At 40.0% G+C, this 10,395-nt stretch overlaps 1 protein-coding gene across 1 annotated transcript; it reads right to left on the bottom strand.

Moving 5' to 3' along the window:
• Positions 1-781: 781 nt before the first annotated feature.
• Positions 782-8,889, bottom strand: LOC140133648 (patched domain-containing protein 3-like). Its single transcript, XM_072154093.1, has 4 exons — positions 8,076-8,889; positions 6,142-6,263; positions 4,227-4,372; positions 782-2,511 (listed from the first exon to the last, which is right to left on the bottom strand). The coding sequence occupies exons 1-4, from the start codon at positions 8,814-8,816 to the stop codon at positions 845-847; spliced, it is 2,676 nt and encodes an 891-aa protein (XP_072010194.1). The 5' UTR covers positions 8,817-8,889; the 3' UTR covers positions 782-844.
• Between the last annotated feature and the right edge of the window lie 1,506 nt (positions 8,890-10,395).

Below are 10,395 nucleotides of genomic sequence, written 5' to 3'. Positions count from 1 at the left end.
TTTGAATTTTTTTGCATACACATTAGAAACTTGTTTTACTTGATAGGTAGCATTATTTTTTTTTAACAATTTATCTGGTACAAATATAACTTTGAGCAACCCACGCCGATGTACAATAAATATAAATGTCCTGCTTTTAAAACCTGCTACCATTTTGTTTGCCTATTCTGCGGCCCAGCTTCAGAGGCATAACTAGGAGAGGCTGGGCCTCATAGGAGACTTCTGTATGGGGCCTCCCTCAGAAAATATACATACTTACATACTCAAACATTTATACACCTTTGCACACATACACACATTTGTGCACTGATATATACATTTATACACTTACACATATGCTGATCACATGGCAGAAGGAAACGGCAGGTATTAGAGATAAAAGATCCCTAGTCCTGTCATTCTGCTGTCCCCTATCTCTCCTCTAAAATGTCTTATTTAGCCAATTTGTGCTGTGTACTGTGGAAGATGTGCAGAATAATATGAACACAATGGTACTCATCCTTCATTCTTTAGTGTGTCAGGTCATATTCTGAGGCCCCCTGACACAGCGAGCCCCATAACAGCTGCTATGGCTACTACCTCTTTGGATGTTGCATAATGACACATTTTTTTGAAAGTTCAGGACAGCTACTCCTGGAATGGTGCTATATCTTAATTAGCCAAAGGGATCTATAATACTATCATGACCATGTTTCATCAACCTCATGGGTTGGAAGAAGCTGATTATATGGTAATAACATACTCAAGGATCAATTTTGAATGAAGCTTGTTTTTCTGGTCTAATAAAGTGGATTTGTATTGGAAGCACATCAACTGTGTGTTCATTCCATAAGTAAATTCATTATTAAGGGCATTTAGGATCAACATTTGTAGATTTCTTTGGAAAATGTGTAACTATGTTGTCATAATCATTTAAATATGTTTCTTTCATATCATTGTCTAAGCTTTGTTCATCTATATCTGCTGCAATCTTTGTAGCCTCATTGTGCGTCACACAATTACCGAAGAATGTGAAAAATACAGGAAGGAAAACCAGTCCATGTATCATACCAAATGCAATAACAAGGAATATGATCTTAAAAAATGTCCTGAAGATGTAACTCTCAGCTGCAGAAAGGACAATCACCCCCAGGATGGTGGACACAGCTCCCTGCACTATAGGATACCCCAGAGAATGTAAGGCCTCGATCACCCTATCATTGGCTTTGGTGTTGAAGTTGGAGACATAAGCATATGAAATGTGAGCAGAGAAGTCTACAGAGAATCCAATGCAGATGACGAGGTTGATCATGGAGATGGAATCTAAGTTGACATCCCAGTAAGCCATGAAACCTGTAACACCCACTATAATAGATGCTATAGTGAATGTCACCCACAAGGAGCACAGAGGATTTGGAATTAGGAGGATTGAGATCACAAACATGGTGGCCGCAGCAACTGCAGTGTTCTGTATGGTGTTTGATATGATTACAGCATATTGGTCAAAATATATAAACGCTGGATGATAGACAAGAACTGGGATCTCACACGTCTTTGCTGTATGTCGGACTTGGTTTAACAGGTTTCTCTCATCCACTGCTGATGTAACATTTACCGTCTGGATAAAGAAACGGGAAGCTAATATATTACCCGACTGAATGTCCACATCTTGCCTAAAATCTGGTATTGTAGTAAATAATACTGATAAATTATCGATAAAGTTGCTTTTGTCACTAATGTTCAAGTTCATCTGCTGAGCCATCTCTCTATACACTGTGAACCAGGACTCGGAGAGAGACTTACTAACATAGGGATCATCTATAAAAGACTCCATACACCTGTCAATTTTTCCCTGAACATCTAAGTCCCAGTATGAAAGCTCCTCAGTCACCACAACCATCACTCTAGGACCGTACTCTGAAAAATATAAATCTTCATCGTCATAGAAGGAACGAACATAAGAGCTATCAGTAGCTAGATTACGTAAGTCAATGCCTTCCTGAACCTGAAAACAGCCATATATACTGCTGGCCAGATATCCTAAGTACAATAGAAGAACAAAAATCTTGGTCCAGATGTTAGTCAGAAATGGTCCATACTGATTCCGAAAAAAACTAGTGATGGGATGATCGGTCTCTTTACCAGTGATCTGGCTGTATCCTCCTCCAACACAGCACATGTTATAGGCAGAAGATCGATGGGTGTCTTTCTCTTCTGTCACCTTCTTACAAATGAACCAATGCCTGTTACTCTCCTCTCTTCTGCCATTGAGAGCTAAGAAAGCCCCAAAGCAAGTGACGTTATACAGGAAGCAGAACAAGATGGCCGTCCCAGTGTATATACAAAATGACTGCACAGACTGGAAGGAGGTCAGAATTCCAATGTAGAAAGCTAGAACATCTGTGAGCGTTGTGATTGTTATGGAGACAGCAGCCTCAGCGTATGTATCGGCCATTCTGTCTTCAACTTTATCCTTTACTTTAGTTTGTTGCCAGCTGGAAATCATAATGAACATATCATCCACCCCGACACCTAAATGTAACAGCATTAAAAGTATTGTAACAGTAATCTCTGTAAAAATAGACAAAGGTGTTTTTTATATACAGGTCATTGAATTAGAACAAACAAATCTAAATTTTCTCTCTGTATAACATTCCATTGTATTAAGACAGAACCGAAAAGTAATTGCCCAATAAAGGACAGGTGAATGATAAATTAGCATTTTATAGCCAGGTAAATTTAAAGTTAATTTCTGTTCAATGGAGATGTAAGATAATATGAATTAAAATCTTAGGGATCAATTAGGTTCACATTAAGGAGATTATCAGCAGAACAGTGATGATTTTTACCCTTGTTGTGTCGAAAGATTAATGTGCATCAGATGGTGAAATATGAAAATGAAATGCAGAGAAGTAACCTCATTTAGGAAATAACATCTCTCACAAAATTAATCAAGGGGTTACTAATTATTTTCACTAGGGTAAGACCACTGGAATTGGAATCACCCAAGATGTGGCCCCATATTTGATACGACATCTATGAAGAAATTTATCATGGATAAATAATTCTAAATATCTTAAACATGTTATGTAATCCCCATGTCCCAAAGCGGGGAATGTTTCAATGGAAAAATACAGAAACATAAAAATGTAAAACGGCATTGGAGGCAAAGGTTTAATGAGAGGATGCTGTTCTATGAATCTTTCTCTCTCTCGCATTGGCGTAGTTTTTCACGTCTGTGGTTGTGATTTCCACAGATGCCTCACAAAGCCATTGATTTCTATGGGTGTTATCGCATTGGCTTGTATTTTCACTGATCCGTTGTCCGTGGAAAAATTATGAATCATGTCTTTTTCACGGATGCGGATCACGGAAGGAAATAGAAGTCTATTGGTCCGTAAAAAAAAAAACCAGATGAAATATCCGCTTTTTTTTCACTGATGAGGCTGAAAAACCTGGTGTGATGCTTTCAGAGCAATCTTACACCTTCATTGTTTTTTTGTGGACACAAAACGGGAGAAAAACGGAGACACAACAGAGACAAAATGTAACGGATGCGCAACTGAAGCTGAACATCAATGCCAATGTGAAAGAGCCCTTAATAACAGGGTGCGGGTGTTAAATGTGAATTAATGATGTGATGATATGTGCCAAATATGAATGCCGGTGCTAGCAATGACCGCGGGTGTTACCAGTGGGTGTTTTCTGCAATTTCCAGCAAATACCCACCTTGTATGGAGAGAGCTCGGTCCATGAGCACTCTCCATACATTCGCAACCGGCACGTGACGTACTATTACATCTCATGTTGCAAAGTAAATATTTGTATGTGCGATTTTGGGAGGGAGTCCTTGTCCCTCTAAGTGTAGTCCAAAAGGACGGAACTTCATTTATAGCATATCCTGTGGATAACCCATCTACACTGCTACAGTTAGATTAGCCTGTCTGAGTTAGTGGCTTATGATAGATGATATGTTTGATGCATAATTAAATATTCTTCCTTAATCTTGCACCAGTTATTGGTTGACAAAATTCTTGTGCAAATTTTGCACATTATAAGCCACCAATCTACAGCCGTTTCCCACTAAACCACACCTCCTTTCTAAAAAAAAATGTCATAAATATACCTGAAATATATATAATGAATGCAGTAAAAAGCATGCATACTTGTTTTTTTGCGACAAATTGAACTAATTCTTATGCATATAGATTAGTAATTCTCTACCAATGTTTCTTTTTTTAACTTACCAAGAATGAGGAATGGTGCATTCGCAACAGTCACTACAAAGGGCACTCCACATAGTAACAAAAGGCCAAAACTAGAGAGCACAGCCAATCCAGAAGAAATGACTCCAAATCCGGCCACCCAGAATTTGTTCCTCACACAATCAAGTCTGTAAGTAAATCAAATCCAAAATGTAGAAATTTTTGGAAGATGCAACTATTGCTATGGAACTATAATATATAACATATACTGTTATGTATAATTATATTTGCATGGTAATCAATTGATTAACTAAGACCAATCCTGCATATAGAACTTATATTTACTTGCTTTAAACATTATCAATAATAAATAACAAATTAAAGGTTACGAAATAAGACAGTGAGCATAACCATTTCTCAATATGTGGCTCCCAGTATCACTGTTTGCAGTGGAAACTCTGGCAGAAGTGGAGTCACTAGTGATTGTCACCACTGATTGGCCACAGCAGACACGTGACTGCCAACCCTCCCTGACCAACCGAGGGTGAAGAATTTAATTTTTTCTTGCTTCCATTTCTATTAAAATTGTTAAAACCAGATAACCCCTTGCTCCGACGCTGTTGATCAGCATTAAATAGGCTAGCTGTCACTCGCAGCCAGGAACACCAAAATGACAGGCGACTGTGCGGATATTGTGCGCAGTGGTAGCCTATCTAATGCTCTTCAGCAACATGCACATGCACGTTGGAGTAGTTCTCACTCGCAGCCGGCACTGTATACAGTGGGGGTCATTTACTAAGGGCCCGATTCGCGTTTTCCCGATGTGTTACCTGAATATTTCTGATTTGCGCAGATTTCCCCTGAATTGCCCCGGGATTTTGGCGCACGCGATCGGATTGTGGCGCATCAGCGCTGGCATGCACGCGACGGAACTCGGGGGGCGTGGCCGAACGAAAACCCGACGGATTCAGAAAAACCGCCACATTTAAAAAAAAATCTGTTGCGGAGCTTGCACTTACCTTCACTCAGCCCGAGCCGGTGAACTCCAGCGCATTCCGATGCTTGTCAGCGCAGCAGCGCCACCTGGTGGATGGCGGAGGAACTACCTTAATAAATCCCGGCCGGACCCGAATCCAGCGCAGAGAATGCGCCGCTGGATCGCGAATGGACCGGGTAATTAAATCTGCCTCAGTAAGTACTCTTACTGGTGTTCGTGCTGAAATGACAGATACGGAAATGTCAAAAAGAATGAAGTGACTTAAGCTGAGGGGAGTGCCGAGGGGCATGTGGAGGGGCAGGTTTACAAAGCAGGATAGCTGTAAGACGGTGGAGAGCTGTATTGAAGAGCTTTCCTGCCTCCTTGACTGAATTTTTTAAAGAAAAGTGAGGGAATAAATAATTTTTCCAGCAGGGCAGCAACCTACTGGATCATCACTTATGAAACATAATTAGAGTCTTGTATAAGGTACTAACTTAGGTTTATTAAAAGGGTATTCTCCTTTGGGCATTCACATTTAATTTTATTCATTGCCATAGCTGCCTCGGATACGACCACCCTGCACTCTGGCAGCGGTGGCCAGACATGCGCTATTGATCCCTGCCCAACCACCTGGCTTCAGCGTTCATTACCACAGGACGGCTGTAGGACCTGCAGTAACTCCCGGACATTTCATATACAAAAAACTTTTTGTTTCTTTGTGCAATCACTCCAGCAGAGGTGGTCGTATCCATGGACACAGACTTGTTTCTATGGGACCATATGACTACATTTATGAGAAATTATCTTCACTCAGGTAATTTAGATTTAATAACATCTAATTGAAGAAATTTATATATATGGCAGATTAATGAAACTGAATATAATTGCCCAGACAAGAATACCCCTTTAAGTATCTCTGAGTTGACAAGTTAGCTCTAAAATCCCACATTTATTTGGCAAACGATCATTTGATCTTACCTTATACATGACAAAATAGAAAAAAATATGGTGATAAAATAGGTAATGGAAAACAATGGAATTACAGACTTTGTGATGCCGTCAAATTCCTGCTGCCGTGATAGCGATGTGAAATATGATACCTACAAAAGAAAAGTCGATGAGAAAACATCAGCGTTGAAGTGAACCGTAATGTGTAACATACTGTATAGAGAATAAATATGAAAAAGGTCCCAGACGATTTTAGTGTAAATGGGAATAAACCCAAAACATCTGAAATATAAACTAAAAAAAAATAATAATAATCATAATAATAAAAATTTATGCTAGGTAATGTTTTTTTTCAATAATAAACATTATTGTATAATGTATAATCGTTGGAGTCACGAGCAGTCTTGAGAACCTGAGTGAAGTTGGCCCCCCCACCTTGTCCAAATCAAACAAAATTTGAGCAGCACAAACCAGCACAAACGTAGCAGAATTGATTGGCACCAGCTTTGTTTGGTTTGGGCAATGTGGGGGGGGGGGGGGAGGCTGGTTGACCTCTGATGACCTCTGGAAACTTTCATTAAAATCTTAAAAACGATAGCGGCACAAACTAAATTTTTTGCTGCACAAACGTAGCACAAAAGTTTGACACCAATTTTGTTTGATTTGAACAAGGTGGGGGGGCCAACTTCACTCAGGTGTCATGAGACAGGGATCAGTGGAGCAATAGAACAGATACATGGCCACTGCTCTTCACTTGTATAATAGACAGGATATACTGTACTTGGCTATGTGTCCCGGTGCATGGAGAGGGCTCGTGGGCCGAGCCTTTTCCATAGCCGGTAAGTCTTTGCTTCATATTGCAGAAAAGGCTTACCGGTAACACCGATCCGCCATCTTGTCGCGGATCGTCGCTCCCCGATGGCGTCACGGGGAGCGTCGATCCATCGCCATGGTAGCCTCGGGTGTTCCGAATACCCGAGGCTACTTCATTTTAACCCATGCATTACAATGTGCTAATTTCCTTTAACCCAGTAACGGGAAATAGTGTCCAAAGTCGAAAATGGCATTTTTTTGCCATTTTGAAAAATATAAAAAAATTTATAAAAAGTGATCAAAAGGTTGCACAGTCCCAAAAATTATAGAAATGAAATGACACTACCCACAGCTCCGTACACCAAAGTATGAAAAAGTTATTGGTGCCAGAAGATGGCAAAATAAAAAAAAAATATTTTGTACAGGAGGTTTTAATTTTTTTAAATGTATGAAAACATTATAAAACCTATACAAATTTGGTATCCACATGATCGTACCGACCCAAAGAATAAAGTAGACATGTCATTTGGGACACAGAGTGAAAGCTGTAAAATCCAAGCCCTCAAGAAAATGTCGCAAATGTGGTTTTTCACCATTTTCACTGCATTTGGAATTTTTTTCCCGCTTCCCAGTACACGCCATGGAATATTAAATACCATCACTATGAAGTGCAATTTGTTACGCAGAAAATAAGCCACAACACAGCTCTTTATGTGGAAAAATAAACAAGTTATAGATTTTTGAAGTTTGTGAGTGAAAAAACTAAAAAAGGCCAAGTCGTTAAGGGGGTAAAGGTGGCCACAAAAACCTATCACAAGGCCAGATCCTGCATCAGAGAGCAACGTTGATTCAGCAAGTGATGCTGCTAATGTTTTTTTTTTAACAATGTATGAAAAATTGGTATTCTGGGTGCTGTTCAGGTACTCAGGCTTATGTGTATTATTATAGATGATGGCATCATCTCAGTACCTATAGCAGTAAAAAAGATAAATACATAGTTTTCTGTGCTCAGAAAGTGACTAGGCAGAGACACCAATTAAAACAATTCCATTTTTATGCAGTATGAAATTTGACAAAAGAAAATTGTTACTGAATAATTAACATTTCACTTGTTAAACTTTTCCGCAGCTCATAAAAATGAGTTACAGTACCTTGATTTCACCGAGCTGTAAGTCATTCTTTGAGAAAAATGTGATAAATTCGTTGATCCATTGCAGACTCTTTTCTCTGTCGTTCTCATCGTCTTCTCTCAGGTAATAAACTAATTTGATGGCTTTGGCTTTTTGGACAATATTTCCTGAATTCAGTTGCACTCCACCCAGGTATGTCCCTATGAATGTTCTATTTCTAAACATGGGATATTGTATATGTATTGTCTCTATCAGACTCAGATTGCCTTGTACTGCAGATAGAAGGGGATTAGGTGAGATACATTTTGGTCCCTGGACCTCGGCACACAGTTGCTGAAATGTGAGAGTTGTGTTAGTTGTAGGATCCATCACGGTGAAGTTCTGCACCATCTCATCCAACTTCATGAGTTCTTCAAACGTGTTACTGTTTAGGACATTATCAGATGTGCTCACGGCCAAGAGAGAGACAAAGGAACCTTCTGTGTACAATCGCGATGCAGAAAACTGTCCCGAGTCATTGGTGGGAAAACGTGTCCTTACAAATTCTCGCTCAGTTTTAGCCGGACCTCCAATTGGTGTGAACTGTTCTTCAATGTCATTTGCTTTTCTCTGTGGTAAAAAGTAAAACCCAGCTCCCAAACCAGCAGATAAAACAAAAGGAATGAGAAGGAACCACCAGGGGTATCTTCCCACCAGCTTACCAAGCCACCTGAAGGCTCGAGAGAGAGGTCTCTGTATACAGTCTGTGTGACACCTGGACATTCTCAATCCTTGGTTATCTACAAAGAATAACAAGTGAATAGTTTAGACAGTTTCTTTATACATAGATATATAAATCAGGTCAGCTGACAATGAGGTGAAGGACAAATGCTTTCATTATTTATAGCATGATTTCACATAAGGAAGAAGGAAGTTTCTAATGTCTACGGGCATGGTAACAAAACACACAAATCACCTTTGTAGCAACCTTCTTCTAAAGAACGTCAATCTATTGAAAACTAATGCAAATAAAGAAGAAATGAGCAAACAGGCGAAGCTCTTTTGGGCAACCTACCAAATTACATATGTTACATTCAGAGGAAAAGTGAAACCAAAGTGTAATCAGTACAACTGTGAAGATTTAAAAAATTTCCAAAACTTCTTGCATGCCCAACTTATACCAGCTGTAACTTTTTCATACTTGGGTCTACCTAGCTGGGAAATGTGTAATTTTTTGCGAGAAAAGATAACATTTTTTTATTCGTACTGTTTCGACAAAGATACAACCTTTTGATCACTATTTATTAAAATTTTTATGGTTGGTAAAATGGCAAAGCAGTGTCTGTTTGGACACTTGGATGCATTTTTCCGCGACGGCATTCACCAAATGGAAAAATCATGAGCATACCTGACACATTCATTATTTTATTTATTTTCAGATGTATACTAGAGAAAGCGGGAATCAAATTTTTACTTTTAAATTCTCCCCTAACTTTAAAAAAATTCAAGGGATGAGGGATAGGGATGAGCGGATCCGTTTAACCCGGGAACGTTTTCGGTTATACTGACTCCTCAAAAAGCAGTAGTGTAACAGTTACGAAGCCACGTTTTTAAGTGATTAAAGGGCAATTTGGGTCATATGTCCAACTAAAAAAGTATATTATATTTCTTTATCAGACACAGGACTTATGAACTCTTTTGGAGGGTATTTAGCTCCCGGACATTAAAGGTGGTAAACATCAAGGACACCATCAAAGCACAAAATCAAAGCCTCAGTGGTACCAGCCACAAACAAAAAAAGCTGTGAGAACAGTAAAACATAGAACAATAGGGGCATCACGGCGCAGACTGATCTGTGGCTGGCACCGCTGAACCTGAAGCCAGGCATGGTTGTGTGTGACAACGGCCGTAACCTGGTGGCAGCTCTGCAACTCGGCAGAGTGACAAATGTGCCATGCCTGGCCCATGTGTTAAATCTCATAGTTCAGCGTTTCCTCAAGACATACCCCAATCTGTCTGATTTGCTCACGAAGGTGCGCCGCATCTGTGCGCATTTCAGGAAGTCCAGCCCAGATGCTGCCACTCTCAGGGCAGCGCAGCGCCGCCTCCAACTGCCCGCTCACCGACTGTTGTGCGACATGCCCACGAGGTGGAATTCAACACTAACCATGTTATCCAGAGTTTACCAGCAGCGCAGAGCGATTGTAGACTGCCAGATGTCAACTTCCACCAGAACTGGTAGTCAGGTCAGTCAGCTTCCTCAAGTCTACAATGAGGAGTGGACGTGGATGTCTGATATCTGTCAGGTGCTGAGTAACTTTGAGGAGTCAACACAGATGGTCAGTGGTGATGCCGCCATCAT

This window comes from Engystomops pustulosus, chromosome 5, assembly GCF_040894005.1.
Source record: "Engystomops pustulosus chromosome 5, aEngPut4.maternal, whole genome shotgun sequence".
Classification (NCBI taxonomy): domain Eukaryota; kingdom Metazoa; phylum Chordata; class Amphibia; order Anura; family Leptodactylidae; genus Engystomops; species Engystomops pustulosus.
This window is presented reverse-complemented; position numbering and strand designations above follow the sequence as displayed.